This window comes from Ciona intestinalis, chromosome 7 (genome assembly GCF_000224145.3).
Source record: "Ciona intestinalis chromosome 7, KH, whole genome shotgun sequence".
Lineage (NCBI taxonomy): Eukaryota > Metazoa > Chordata > Ascidiacea > Phlebobranchia > Cionidae > Ciona > Ciona intestinalis.
This window is the reverse complement of record NC_020172.2, coordinates 405,524-421,031: the sequence shown is the minus strand read 5'-3', so window position 1 is coordinate 421,031 and position 15,508 is coordinate 405,524. Positions and strand designations below refer to the sequence as shown.

The following is a 15,508-nucleotide window of genomic DNA, read 5'->3' as shown; positions in this document are numbered from 1 at the left end:
AATAAGATAAGTTTGATTCCACGCTATCTTCTTCCAAGTTAAAAGCCCTGTGTCGTCTCGAGCCCGTCGTGTTGATAAGAAATACGATTTATTTAAAAAGATTAACATTCAACACCAAAACACACAGTAAGAACAAGCTGAACGAAAATTATAGTCCAGAAATAAAAGTTTTAGATTTCAATCTCTTTTGCTACAAAAGTGACCAGTGACATTAATTTATCATGACGTATCTGTGACGTAATCATGACGAAACTGTGGCGTAATCAAGACGTATCTGTAACGTCATCCTGATGCTCCGCTGCATCATCGCTCGTCTCAGCAATACTGTCCTCCATAACAGATACAGGAATAATGTTTTTCTTTTTTCGCGACAAAATTGATGAATTACTCCCGAGTCCGCTGTCCACGCTATAAGTTCGCTTCGAAATCAACAAATTTCGTGAACTGTTGTTCTTGTTCAGTGTTTCCGAGTAACTTTTCGACTCCCGTGGGTGATCGTAGGAAGTCGCTGCCGTGCTGATTTTATCCTAAATACACAAAAGTAAAACTCACCAAGATCAGTATATAGGTATAAGAGCATGTTGAAAGGTAACGTGGATACCGTAAGGGCATAATGTTCCATATTTCCAAATCGTGATTTTAACAATCAACAACACTGTTTTAGAGTTGTAAGGATACAACCATCCACTATGACTACGTTATACAATGTTAGCTTGTTATTCATCCCATCTTACCACCAGCAACTTGACATCATCTTGAAGGATGCTGATCTCTTGATTCTTTGCTCTCAGCTCCTCTCTGAGCTGAAGAATCACTTCACCTTCCTCCGACTTCGGAACCATTCTCTCTGTTTCTTCCTCCACAAATCTTCTAACCAGACTCTCCTGAGAAAATGATTCCAAACATCAAGAAACATAGAATGGTAATACACAGTAGCACAATGGTGTACGTGCTACTATAATTTTTATAACTTCTCTTTCTGGTATTTGTCGAATTTAACCGACGAAAATTCACATTTAAAACCTACATTTTTTTTAAATTCGTGACAAATGTTTTTTGAAAAAAGGAATTTAATGTGTTTCGTATGCGATTAAAAATCGTTTTATATAATTGTTTTGGTCATGTCTCTTACCACGTTGCGTAGAAACACCGAGACGTTTTCTTGAGTGCTTCGATTGCTGACATCAGTGGTTTGTTTGAATTCGTTGTGACCGGAACTCGTCGGTCTTTGCTGTCGTGTAGTAGGTTGTGTTTCTACAAGTGAATGGACGAAGTTCGTGATAGCATCATGGCGTGATTGATTCGTGGTCTTATCATGACGCAATCACATATAAAATCTTTTAAACCAAATGTCTATAGCATTGTGCCGAAGAGTAAAGGCGCGTGGTGAATTTATCAGGCTCAACATTGGGCAACAAAGGTGACCGGTTTATCTTTGTGTTTTTATAGATCTTAAAAACAATCTTCTAAACATAAAATCACATTTCGACGATATAACAGCAAATTAGACTTGCCTCAAATTTCGTATTCCAATAACGTTATATATTAATTTAACTACAGCTGCTTCGAAAATGAACACAATATATAAATAATACAAACCCTCGCTTGGTTGCTTTTCGATAGTTGCATCTTGTGACCCTTTTCTACTCCCAGAACTTGTGGACTTCTTTTGTTTTTCGTTTCTTGATGGTTTTCGAATCGATCGCCATTTTTTTGCAGCTTTCAAGGCAACTGCCGCCTTTGGATCATCACTTGCTTTGCTGTAACCAACAACGCTAGTTATAATATGGATAAAATGATTTTCGGTGTGTATTGCTATGTTATACTATGTTTGATATGCTGGCCGAGACACGCAAGGGTCCCAGAAAAAATGAAGTCTTTTTTATTCTCGAATAAAAAGTTCTAAGTATATAGTAGGATGGGGAAAGATGGGACACCTTTACGTTCTATTTTCCCGTCTCATTTCATAGTAAACAAAGAACATTCAAAGTAAACTGTATCCTCACGACTTCCATAGACCGTTATTTATTGTTTAAAATACGATGAGAATATTTGGATAATATGTGCTTAAGGTATCCCACCTTCCCCCACAGTATATACTATATACACTTTAAAAATAAAAACTTTGATTCCGTAAAACTATATACGTGCCTTTATTGTTCGTGTGGCATACATAACATAGATAAAAATTAATACCCTTTGGCAAATGCTTGTAAATTTGTAAAACTGGTCACTCTCTTAGCCTCCGACACAGACTCGGGTCTGTTTGATGATTCCTTAAGTCGTTGACGACCGAAGGTTTGGAGAAGTTGTTTGGCTTCTGCACGAAAAACATATATTGGATATTTGTTTTTTTTCTTGAGGAACATCGGTGCATTAAAAACTTTGGTTAAAACTTTTGATATTTATCCAACTTTTTCAGCGTATAACGAAACTTTATATATTACTGTAAGAAAGATGGATTAACACAAATTAACTTCTAACTTTGTTTTGACCCATTATGATACGGATATATGAGTCTACAATAATTCTGGTTTATTAATAAATTGGACGATATAAAATAGATTGAAAATCTGATCTATTTTAACGCAACCTAGTATATGGGCAAGGCCAGACGAATTTTACTATCTGGGTCATCTTTCTTACCTGGGTAATATTCCATCGCTTGTTCCACGTCTTCAGCGGAGATGGTGAAGATCTCAGAGTACCCCACACTTCTAACATTCGCCACTCTCTTCCGAACTCCTCCCATTAAATCTAAAACTCCAATTTCCCCGAAGAAGTCTCCTGTCTTTAGTCTTGCAAGCATGGTGCCTGAATCACTGCGAAAGACATTCAGTAAACTGGAGTCACCGGTATTCGCCTGGTCGGTTTATGGATTACAGTATATTCGTTGTTCACACAAACCTTACAACTTCCAGAATCCCGTTACTTATGATGTATAACTGCCTCGCTGCTTCTCCTTGGCGGCATATCATATCTCCAGGAGTAAATATGTACGTCTTCATTTTCAAAACTAAATGATACAGAAACTCTGGCTGGGCAAGCCGAAATATGGAAACCTAAGAAATAATTGACAGAAATGATTTAATTGCTCCCAATGATTTGTAGTTCTTTTTCATAAAATTCTGGTACATAGTTACAAGCGCAGTTCCTACCTTTCGCAATGAAGTTAAATTGACGTGAATTGCCAGTTCGACTTTGATAGTGTCAGGCAGCATTCCAAGACTATTGACATCAGCTGTACCATCTAATGCCCCTACCGACCAAGAGTAATCGTACCAACGTAGCACTCTTCGACACAAACTCTTCGGGACACCTTTTGACTTCATGAACGTTTTAGCGTTGTCCTGTAACGCGAGTGAATGTTGACACATTTTTTAAAAACAGATGTGTACTTAGTTTTAGTGAGTGGATTTGAAAATATCATATTATTTTTAAACATTTGAAGTTAAATGCTTACCAATCCACGTACAAAATTACGCTGCAATTTTTACTTACAACCATCTTCTCAAACTCCTGTCTGCTGGCATTCTTTTTCGAGATGACGCTCCCCACTTGTCCTGGAAAACATGAATAATTAACTAACCGCTATATTTAAAGTGATTGAATTTGGCGCAAAGCGGGGGTAAATTGTGGGTTATGCTCTGAGATTTGTTAACCCGCAGTTATGGTTTTCTCTGTCCTTGGTTTATTTGGAAAAGAATGACCTCGCATTTTGATTGCTGAATTGTGTTTATAAGCAGGCCAGGCCTTATGGAAGGCGAATACGATATTACAATGTCTGTTGGTTTAGCATCCGCCCATGACCAGGAAGACGTGTAAAAACAGCACAGAAATAGGCTGTCATATATACGTCAGCTTTATTGGTAAAGCCGAAACCTATATATGGGACACGTATATTGTGTTTGGTGATTGTCTCTTACCTACAACGGTGGCGAAGAGAAATATTCCAAGGAAATACGCAGCAAGCGTACAGATATACCTGGAATTGTACATTTATTATGCATGAGAAAAGCTCTAAAAAGCAATTTAGTTTGGATATGACATAAACACAGTAATTACCCAAAAAGTGCCCAAAGATACTTTATTAATAATTAATCAGAGAAAAATGAGATATATACACATATATTATATAATATATATATATTTAGGTATATATTATAAATTGCGACACTAAAACTATTTGGTATATGGACAAACATTCCATTAATTAATACGACTCGTTTATAACTTAGCAATTTGATATTAACTTCAGATTTCGAACATTTACACTTTACATACAAGATTTTATAATTCGTACCCGGATATAGGTGCTAAGTTTAAACAGTTTAACTTGAATTACAAGGGTTCATACTTACTCCATGTCTGTGGAAGGCGACTGTTTTTCACCAATTGTGGTGAGTGTAAGGCAAGACCAGTATATTGAGTGGAGATACTTTCGTTTGAGTGTATACCATTCACTATCGTTTTTTCCAAGTTGTAACGGGTAAGCCCACCCTCTAGTTTCACCTATTCACGAAAAAAGGCTGTAAAGTTTACGATGTAGGAAACCCAAGGTATAAGCAGAATAGTTATGTCGTGTATTAAAACGTAAATAGCAACTTCACACCGTTAAAAATAAGTGTACTCTTTAAACCTTTTTACCTCTGGAACCTGACCATGTGCCCGTTTTGCGAAAACGTTGGCGGATAAAGCAGTGTTTGGTTTAACAAACACACCATTTTATATAGGTCGTTGTCGTGGCTTGAATTCGCACTCGTTTTATTCGATTTTAAAAAGGCGGAAGATCAATATCTTATCTTGGTTTGGCCTTTATAGTGCGTAGGCAATCGTGTTGTAACGCTTGTGGTATATGACGTCAGGAATTAACTTATCGGTAAAGGCGTGTGTTTTGTGGTTACACTTAGCAAAAACTGATGCTGGAGCCGCCCCATTAACTTAGTGTGGAATTTCCGTACAGGGTTGAAACAAAGAAGCGAAGCGCGTCTTTTGTATTGACCTTCTTTTTTCCAGAAATGATGGGACACTTTTTCATTCTACCTTTTCGTCGTTCCATTTAGTAATAAACAAAAAAAAAACATTTAAAGAATTATAAAACTGTATCCTCATAAAGAATTATAAAACCGTATTCACATGGTAAAACACGATCCGAATATTATGTTCTATATATAAAGGTGTACCGTCTCCCCATCCAACTATATATAGTACGATACGTAAGATGCTGGATACCGTAAGCACAACATATCCTTTTATCGTGTTTTTTTTTATTTACTTCAAAATTAAACAATAAAAGCTAATAAAAATACTGACCATCTTATCCCAATTGTTTAAATATACCGCTATAGTGGCTATATACGTACCCACTGGCAGATGAAAATTTTCGCTTTCGCTGATCATATAGTAGAAGCATGCGAACCAATGCATGGTAAGCATGAGTGTATGGCTGAGAATAATAACTCTCAATGCGTTAGGATAAGACGTCATTCCCTCGGCTTTTCTGAAAATATTAAAAATTGATTGACGCATTTTGTATACCGCTGGGTTTAAAGTAATTTTAGCATGACCCGTGGTTTAGATAAATGTTTTGTGTTGTTGTAGAGTTTACCTGTAGAACTGCTTCGCTCGATACAGTTTTAGGAAACGGGGAAACCTTATCAGAGGTTCAAAGGCTCCAATAGTAAAGTACAAGAGGTCGAGCGGCAGAAGGCACAGGACGTCTAGCACAAAATACTTTGAATAGAAGTAATGCTTGGCGAGACGCTTTGAGTCAAAAACAAGAAGTCCACTTTCGAGGTAGCCAGTCCTACATAACATGCATATAGTAATGATAATTATCACGACACATTTTTATTGTAAAGTCAACGAGGTTGTAACGTCTCATATACAAGGTTTCTTTGGGATAATAGCCATTTTTTGAAATTAAAAAAAAGCAGCAACGTTTCAATAAAACTCTAGTTCACTATAGAAAACAGCATGTTTTACCTTGCGCTTACAAAGATGTCAAGAACGTAAATGAAGTCACAGGAGTAGTCCATAATCACCCAACCTACCTGAAATAATAACAAAACTTGTGTGTTGTGCAGCTAGAACGACGACATGTTATTAACTAAGTTTTACTTTTAGCTGTAATATAATGATTGTAATTTTAAATAACGGTCGTCTATTTTTAATAAGCTGTATATAGACATAATGTCTGTCTAAGACATTACCGGTATCGTATTTTTAAGCTCCGAAAACGCTTGTCTTGCTATCAAAGACCACGCACTATAAACCCAAGCCAACGTCACCAGTCCCAACCAAATGAACAGAGGTTTGCCTTCAGGATTAAATATGAAACGGTGCGATACTTTTCTGTGTAAAACATTAAGATTACAAAGCGCACATAGTCTACGGAAATGTCAAAATTTCCACATACAATGTAAATGCGTCTTCGTCGCTACCAGCAATTGGAATTCCTTGGCAGAAGGTAAATCTTCGTGCGGCTGACGGGTTTTCCTCACTTTCGGGTGGAACTGTAAACTTTTCAAGCAATGTTTCCATCTGAGATCCACTTTCGGCATCAACACTTCCATTGCGTGTGCTAGATTTTCTCTCCAGTGGAAAGATACGACTTGTTGCCTACAGTTGTGCAAAGGATTTAATGCAGAAAATGTTCCTTTGTTTCGTATAGGTATAGACAAGACTATTTATTTAGTCCATATAATCCCTATAAAGTCCAAGCTATCGAAATATAAATATGTGTTTACAACCTATCATGAGAATTGAATATTTTCAATATAATCCAACACACAATTAGAATATACCCCTGCTGCGTCATTACGCGTTACGTGACTTTCGTATCGATATTCGATAATCAAAGACGGCAATTAAAATTTAAACCACGCGATAACGAGCTTAGAGAGAAACCGCATTTGTTTATGTTTAATATAACCACACATTTTCCCCAATTGTTTTATTATGAAACTCGCCTTTGGCACATAATATCCAAATATCCTGATCGTGTTATCAACAATTAACAATGGTCCATTGGAGTCGTGGGAATAAGGTTTAATAATTCTTTGAATGTTCTTTGTTTACTACCAAATGGGACGAGAAAATAAAATGAAAATAGTGTCTCATCTTTCCCATCATAATAATAAATGTTCAACAAGCACATCGGAACACAGTTGTGTGTGAAAACTTCTTAATTGGTATAAGTCTAAACACATGCACCTAAATTTTTATTTAATTCTCCGAAACAATAGCGAAGAATTAAACTAAATAAAAATGGAATAAAAGTCTCGTATATAGTGTTAAAAGATGGAACAGATTTTTATTATATTTTTTCGTCCACTTTGGTAGAGCAGTCAAGGAATTATAAACTCGTATTTTCACGGCTCCCATAAACCGTTGTTAAGTGTTTAAAACACGATCAGGATAATATGTGCGATAGATGTCTTTTATCCCACCCTAGTATATATATATCAAGGCGTGGCCGTGGAACCCACAGAATACTGGTTGTATACGACACTATATATATATATATATATCTTACCCGAAGTAAGTTGACAATTTTCTTAAAAGACCTTCCGCTGCCCTCCTTATTTTGGGGGGCATTGACGACATCGGGGCTTTCTTGCATCGGCTTACCGGCTACCGGCAGCCCTCTTCCCGCCGTGTCGTTTCGCATTTCCCCGTTCATTCTTGTTGGGCGGAAAATCTCACAACAATTTAACACCTTACCTAAAGTAAACCAATGAAACCTGTATCAACCTTAAACAGAAAAGTAACCTATATCGTTACCTAAATATATTTGAATGGTAAATCTTGAAGGGACAGTCGCTTTTAAAGTAAATATGAGATCAGTCTGCATATTGGGGCAACTTCTTCGATTTTCTGGTGTCTTGTGAACTGCCTAATCATTTCTCTTGGGAACTTATCATCGTATTGTTAATACTGCGAGACTACGTTCGAATACTACAAGTGTCAGAAGCTTTTGTAGCAAACATTCATGGCTGAATTATTAATAGGAACACCACTCCGGAAATCTGAACATTGCTTGGAGTCAACTTTAGCGGAGTTACCTATAAAAGTATATACATTACCCTCGAACAAAGAGTATTTAAATATTAACTATAATGAATGATATTTTTTGTTAAAGCCACTAATAGTATTCCTTAACATCAATCGGTTTAATTGTATAATATGCTGATGATGTGTCCCTGGCAAAGTGGACAAGACACAATTTCCATTTTATCTTAGGTCGATTTTGCTTGCGTAAATCCTGGACCTTCAGAAATCACTGAATGCTGTCTACGTACTCGCATTGATTATAGCATAGCCTATACATATGTGTAGGCTATGATTATAGCAAGCCCCAACGGCAAGCTTTGTATGAAAAAGGGTAGATTTTCTAAAGAATACCGTAGTGTGAAAATGGGATAAAATAACAAATCGATCACCCAAAAAGAAAGAACATAACCTACGAAAATATCGATGTATTAGGTTGTTAATAACTGCACGTGCGCTAACGAATGCGACCAGCCGAAAATATTAATGTGTACCCAATTAGCCTACAGTAAAAAAGAACCACATCTGCTGTTTTTTGAACCTAAGGGACCATAAAGTGCTTACACCTCAACTAATTTGTGTTTGCATTAGTGAAGTGTAGCAACACCTACCGTAAATTACATAATGGGGTACGTATGTTCTTCCGGTTACATGTCGAATACTTAATGTGTCAAACTTATTACAAGAAATAAATTAGCTAATAAGAATGTTAGTAGAGTGGGGTAAGTTCGGACTCGGAGTAAGATGGTATATTTTAGACTTTGTTTTTCGGGTACTCATTTGATGACAGATGAAAAAAATGTCACAGTATTATTCGACAATATTTTTTATGGTCCAACAAAGTGCGTGGAAAAGGCGGTTGCTGTTGTTAGGTATTCAGATCCGGTTTTGAACGAATACAACATTTTTCAATGGCTGAAAACTATCTTAAAAATAAGATGTTCATTTTCGTCATATATTTCGACCTTACTTAGCCCATCCTACTATAGCCTATATAGTCTTTTACGACAGTATCGATGTCGAATATTTTACGTTCTCACCCAGTCTCTCAAGGTACATTTAAATCCGTCAAGGACATTTTAGATTTCTTATAGACATTCTATATCGGTTACCTCGGCACTGATATAGTAGGGTGGGGAAAGATGGGACACCTTTAGCACTTAATATAATATCCAAATATCCCGATCGAGTTTTGAACTATTACCAACGGTCTATGGCAGTCGCGAGGATACGGTTATGCAATTTCTTTGTTTAGTTATAGGAGAAAAAAAAGAATAAATAGGACGAGAAAATAGAATGAAATTGTGCCCCACCTTCTTCTACCCTACTAAATATATACATAACCTATGTAATTTATATTTATCTCCTCGAAAATGAAGATTATGTATCGCAGTGCTCTTCAACCGTTTTGGGGTTGGTGAACTCCTAAAGTTGTTGCGACGAACTCATGCACCCCTGATTGCTTCAACGTAAAGCTAATGAAGTCATCAAGGAGAAATGCGTACGAGAATAAGCTCATGTTTAATCGAAAAGCACCGCTATTCAAAATCATTACAAACAGGTGGTTTGCGGTTAAAGAGAAGACTAGTTTCGCAATTCCCAGTGATGCAAGATATAGAATTCATATAAAAAATACTGTAGAAAAGTGGCTAAATTTAATAAAAATGTTCAAAACTGAATATTATTGGTGAAAATTTTTGAAGTTTGTGATGCACCCTTGTATACCCTTTTGCACTGGTGCACCCCAGGCATATTTTGGTGCACCCTCACCGTGCACACCGGTCGAAGAGCACTGATGTATCGTACTATCGTCCACGCCTAATAGTACACAAAAAATGTACACTGTGTCCTCTTAGCCTCTAAAAATAGCTTTATTGGTTGGTAAACAACAACTTGTGACATTGTTCCTGTAAAATAATGGACATGACATGTTATATCGACATACACATTTTATTGCGCCAACACCGATTTTAATTTTTCAAACGAACGTTCAAAGTTTTTCTTTGTTAACAGCAGTACACGTCTTGTCTTCATGACGTCATCAGTAGGTATTTGGTAATCGAATGATGTCAGAGACTCTTCTGCGAAAATCTCTTCTTCTGCATTCATGTACATTGTGTCCTGGAAAAAAAATCTTAGTCAAAAAACAATCTTAGTGAAAAAAAACTGTAAGATATTACATAGTACTTTCATATACTATAAAACTATGGGCAACTTATTTGGGTAAGTAGAAAAAGTGGAGTGAAATTACAGTAACTATACTCACACTGTAGAAACAGCAGGAAAAAAAAGAAAACATAAATAAAATAAATTGAGCTGTTAGATTACTTGCATCTTGTTTGATATTAATATTGGTGTAATAGAAATGAACCTTTCATGTTGTATATTAGGCTAGCAGTTAGTGTTACTTCTCTGGGCAAAACTTTTTATCAACACAGTAAACCAAACAATGATTGTAACAGATATAACTATGAACTAAAAATGCAATCTAGACCTAAAAGCACAACAATAATCTTACAGAATCTTGTGTTGCAAAGTCCCGGCATATTTTACAAATTATAACATAGTGAGTAAAATTATAGTTTGCTTTATGATTGGAGTTTTTAGCGCTTTCAAGTTCTGAGAACAGCTTTTCAAACATCGGTAGTGCCGCCTAAAATTAAATAACAGTTTTGTTACTTTTGTTTGTTGTTTAATAAAATAGCCGTGAGCTTTTGAGTAGAAAAATTTAGTGCCAACTAAAAGTAGTTAGCAGTGTATTCTATATATCATGGGTGAGCTACCATGTTGAGGCAAGACAAGGGGATTTAAGCTGGAGTAGGCCCAATATGGGCCTATCCATTATATATAAAGATAGTTTCTATATAAACATACAGAAAAATTAGTTTTACCTGAGATGGGACATTTATAAACCTTTCGTTTATTAAAAATCCTGTTGGTTCACCCTTCTCTGCACAAGCTTGGAGAATCTGCATTGAAAAATAGTTTGGGTTCGTACAGGTATATGAGAGTTTTTAAAACCATCCAGGCTTTTTACTTTATTTACTACATCATGGAGTAAACAGCAGCTCGAGCAGATGTATTGAAAGTAAAAACCGGAAGAGATACAAAGACAATAATACAAAACTCACTTTTGTAAATTCCTTTTTTGTTTCAGAGGAAGCACTGCTGCTTTTACACTTGCTTATAAAATGTTTTACAATCGATTTTTGAAGTTCATCTTGTGGGATGATAGGGAGACAAGTCACAAGAGCAAATACTTCGTCCTCTTCTGGTGATGCTGCTTCTGAACCAGTCTAAACCAGTAATTACCAGAATTAGTAGGTTGGGGTAAGATAGTTAATGTTTTGTTGTTTTTATTCTCTTTTATCGTGCTACTTTAAAAAAGGGCTGTAAGTTGTTAAAACATGACTAGGAAACAATCGGATATTACGTGCGAAGCCAATTGTATCCACAAATCTACCCCACTACTACCAAAATCTCTATAACTACACATAGCAAGAGTGAGTTAAACCATACAACCGGCACACAGAAATATTTTACCTCACTCTGTTTTAAAACAGTGCCCACAAAGTTTTGTCCAATCAAGGATTCAGTTAGTTTAGATAAGTTAATATCAACAGAAGATGAAAGAAGTTGTGTCAGAAGTTGTCGAATTCCATCAAAGTCACTGTCAGATAATGGGAAGCCTAGAAAAAATAAAAACAAAGGTGACATGCGGGGTCAAATCCGCCATGTTACGCCACATGCTAGGTAGCTCTGTATGGCATGTACGCATTAATGTATGTTATGCGTCACTTATGCTATGCTTTTTATATCAGGTAATAAATTTTAAATGAGATTGTAGTGACAAAGGGTCCCTTACTGTAAGACCTTATTCTTATAAAAAAGATTTTTTTTTTATTTTGACAACAAAATGATTTCACCCTCTACAGCAAATAAAACTATTCCCATAAAAACTCAATTTCAAAGGAACCATAAAATTCTCCACAACATTAAGCAATGCCACAGTGTTATTCGAAATGCATCCTCCTTCCTCCATAGTAAGTATGAGCAAATTGCCTGGCAAACTTCTGCAACAGTATTTCGCTGCAGTGATGCGAGGTAAATTTCATGCGTTAAGATAAATAATTTTGAATTTATTATCGATCACACACCCCGATGAATATGCCACAGTTTCAATCATTTTATTTAAATTAATAACGCTTATTCAGGCACGGTAGTTTTAAATTGTCAATATTATGTCATAGTTCCATACGCAAGGCTATCAGTGTTGCACGGTTACAATTTACTTGATGGTGTTATTATTAAACCAAAACACTACATCACCAACCTTCAAAATCCACATCAACTTTCTCCCCATCTTCCACCATCATCATCCCATCTTCCCCTTCATCACTGGAGGAAACATCAGGATCTTCTTTGGACTTCTTACTCATCTTTATTCGCTTTAAGCAGGGAAATTATTTTGAGATTACTTATGTCAATTATTACGAAATACGGCAAATAATATGTCATAGTTGTATGAAATTGCTTTGTTATCAGTTATAACGTGGTATGCTGTTGCAGTTTTCTAGTTACTTGTACAATTGTAAAAGTAAGGTGTTTTATCTCTTTGGTCGCATTCTTCTGTTAATTGTGATGTATTAATATAACATGAAGGGGAGCACGAGTTTTGTTGAAATCTTCAATAAGGGACATGCTTCAAAAAGTTAAAGAACCCCTGCCCTAAACACTAGCCAAGACCAAGTCAGTTATTCAAGTTAAAATTCATCATTAGTTCCCCAGGGTAATACAAAGTGCAAGTAACCAACAAGTGTACTTACGTTTTCTTTTTTTCTGGATCTTTGGCTGATTTTTCAACCACCTTTAATCCAACGTTATTTTTTCCCGCTTGTAAGATAACTTCTTTCTCAATATGTTTGTTAATGCTTTGGCTCAAATTCTGTTAATTATTGTTAGTTTAGGATACTTGGTTATGGGCTTATAAAATCTTTACGAACCTTTTTAAGCCTTGCTGTTGCAACTAAGTTTGCTTTTTTCGGAGCTATTGTTCGAGCTGAAATTGGCATTGGCATTGATACTTCTTAGAACAAAAATTAAGTAATACAACAATAAAACTTACATCCTTTTTTTAAGGTGTTTAATTTCTTATTTGATGTTTTTTTCTTTTTCGCTGCGCTCGGTACTTTAACCTTTGTTTTCAGTTTTCCTTGTGGCATTTGTTGTTGTTTAAAAGCGTCGCTTTAAACTTTTAATCAGTCTGCTTGTACTTATACACTTTTCTGATACCGAAACATTTACCGATAACAAAACATCAGTCTGCCAATTGCAGTCTGCACACGTGTGTTCCCGTGGGGTTGTTGGCGAAACAACTTTTTTCAAGCATTTTCGACAACAAATGTTATGTTTTTTAGGTTAAGCTGAGGCCTAGCTTATCTGTAAACATTATTACGGAATCGTTTTGCAAAGCGGATAGTAAGGCCTGTTTATATACGGTTACTAAACTTTCGAGGAACACATTCTTTGCGATTGAAGATACATCTTGGGGCGATATGAGCAAAGAGATAAACGGTAAAGTTATTGCAACGGCCTTTATATTTTGCAAATTATATATATATATGTTTATATTCCGTCATTTTTTATCCTTATATTACATTAGCGCACTCAGATCAGTAGATCACCTTACACAGCAAATTTATGTTTTTAGAGCCAGAGCCTGGTTCTGAACCTGGTACCACTGAAGTTACAGAAGACTCCACAACAGCTAATGATGAACAAATTGAACTGGAGAAGGTAAAATTGCAGTTTATAAATTTGGAAGTTTGCTGTTTAAGCGAAGGATGTTTTTCAATAATCTTTGGGATTTTTTATTAAAATAATTAATTTCGCGCTGATTTTTGCTCCAGTCAAGGTTTAATGCAGGGTTATTGGTTATAAACGACCTGTACCTCAATTCAGAGTTAGCAGGGCATTTTTACAATCTTGGAAGCATGTTTTTTTAAAAAAAAATTTTTTTAATGTTTTATTACATTTTTTTGTACAAATTTATGCCTTTTTTCAGGAACAAGCTACCAGGCTCTTGGCTGAAGCAAAAGAAAGAGGTCAGAAGAAGGCGACCGTCAGAGCTTCCAATCAAAATGCAGTAAATAACAGACCGGATGAAGATTTCTTTAGGAAACTTGACTCCAGCTTGAAGAAGAACACTGCTTTCGTGAAGAAACTTGTAAGTTAAGTAGGGTTTATATAAGTCATAAAGTTCGGACTGAAGACTATAGCAGGTGCACGATTTACAATTTTGTTTACATATTTTTAATTACTTTGAGTTATGCTATCCTAGGTTCGTCCTACGTATGGCAATTAAATTAACAATGAACTAAATGTGTTCATAATTTTTTAATGTACCTTGAAATGTACATATTTTGCATGTTAGTTTAAATGCGCGCACAAAACAAACATCTTGTACTTGTTAGGAAGAATCGTCATAATTTTTTGAAATAAAAAGTAGTAAGCTATATAATATTTATTGTATAACCTTTTGATTGTGAACAAAACTGCCAACCATTTTTACAAAGAATTGTTTAAACTTTGTTATGAATTGTTACTTTTAAATGTATTTAAATTTATAATATTGCATTTTATTCAGGGCAAGCTAACAGAGCAGCAACGTGCTTCACTCGAAAATGAATTTAATTCATTGAACTTGACTCGATATATACAAGAGATAGTAAGTTTTGTTCCGTATTTGTCTCTTGCTACTGATATTGAAAGCAAATATAAACTCTATAGGCCATACAATTTGTATAGTTGAAAGTACATGCAACAATTTTATAAATAAAAAAAAATTATTCATTTAACATGGCGTGTTGGGGCAACTGCGGTCCTTATAACACAAGTGTTTTACACAGCTTGTGCACACATATGAGTTACCGAATAACTAACGTTGTTGTTTATTATATTTCTGGATTATTTTATTTTTTAATGTATGGCTCACAATTTAGGCAACCCATAACTAACTGTAAAGGACCACTAGGTTGAAGCAATTGCTGTAAAGTGTCTTGTACTCTTGTCCAAGAACCACTTTCAAAGTTCCCTATTCTCTTTTTTAACCAGGTCTCTACTTTGTTGGACGCCAAACTGAAAATGAGTGACGTACCATGTGCTGTTCATTTCTGCTCGCTTATGCATATGAGGTACCAGGAATTCACTCCACAGCTATTCCAGTCAACTAAGAGGTTATTTCAGTCTCGTATCGATGATAAAAATGTAAAAATTCATGTTTTATTGAAAAATGTTTATATACTTAAACATTTAGTTTATGTGGTTTTATAATCTACTTTATAATCTACTCATAATGTACCCTAACATTTTTACTTAATTTGTTGAACTACAATATATGATGCTTAGAATGTGTTTTTAAATATTGTGAACATTTTTATATTGTATAGGTTTTTTA

At 35.5% G+C, this 15,508-nt stretch overlaps 3 protein-coding genes across 5 annotated transcripts in view; 1 reads left to right on the top strand and 2 right to left on the bottom strand.

The window, feature by feature from the left end:
* Positions 1-71: 71 nt before the first annotated feature.
* On the bottom strand, positions 72-8,057 carry LOC100180432 (cyclic nucleotide-gated cation channel alpha-3-like). Its single transcript, XM_018812613.2, has 17 exons — positions 7,538-8,057; positions 6,419-6,621; positions 6,213-6,354; positions 5,986-6,053; positions 5,609-5,806; positions 5,364-5,500; positions 4,362-4,512; positions 3,927-3,985; positions 3,502-3,563; positions 3,159-3,350; positions 2,908-3,062; positions 2,647-2,822; positions 2,197-2,320; positions 1,600-1,760; positions 1,133-1,254; positions 735-884; positions 72-527 (listed from the first exon to the last, which is right to left on the bottom strand). Exons 1-17 carry the CDS (start codon positions 7,682-7,684, stop codon positions 264-266), a joined length of 2,511 nt encoding a protein of 836 aa, XP_018668158.2. The 5' UTR covers positions 7,685-8,057; the 3' UTR covers positions 72-263.
* Positions 8,058-9,907: 1,850 nt separating this feature from the next.
* Positions 9,908-13,403, bottom strand: LOC100181185 (protein BCCIP homolog). 3 transcript variants are annotated; one of them, XM_002126559.5, is made up of 9 exons: positions 13,178-13,403; positions 13,056-13,111; positions 12,879-12,997; positions 12,386-12,500; positions 11,596-11,741; positions 11,184-11,348; positions 10,944-11,021; positions 10,571-10,705; positions 9,908-10,173 (listed from the first exon to the last, which is right to left on the bottom strand). In XM_002126559.5, the coding sequence occupies exons 4-9, from the start codon at positions 12,489-12,491 to the stop codon at positions 10,003-10,005; spliced, it is 801 nt and encodes a 266-aa protein (XP_002126595.1). In that variant the 5' UTR covers positions 12,492-12,500; positions 12,879-12,997; positions 13,056-13,111; positions 13,178-13,403; the 3' UTR covers positions 9,908-10,002. The 3 variants fall into 3 exon arrangements, with proteins under 3 accessions (XP_002126595.1, XP_026690839.1, XP_026690840.1); XM_026835038.1 differs by lacking the exon at positions 13,056-13,111 and having other exon boundaries at positions 9,982-10,173; positions 13,178-13,394; XM_026835039.1 differs by lacking the exon at positions 10,571-10,705 and having other exon boundaries at positions 9,988-10,173.
* LOC100175747 (regulator of nonsense transcripts 2) overlaps positions 13,398-15,508 on the top strand; it is a gene marked incomplete in the record, with an annotated part of 33,589 nt that continues 31,478 nt past the window's right edge. The window contains 5 exon segments of the mRNA XM_026835094.1: positions 13,398-13,626; positions 13,763-13,848; positions 14,117-14,278; positions 14,699-14,779; positions 15,166-15,318. Of these exon segments, the coding sequence (XP_026690895.1) occupies positions 13,608-13,626; positions 13,763-13,848; positions 14,117-14,278; positions 14,699-14,779; positions 15,166-15,318 (501 nt within the window).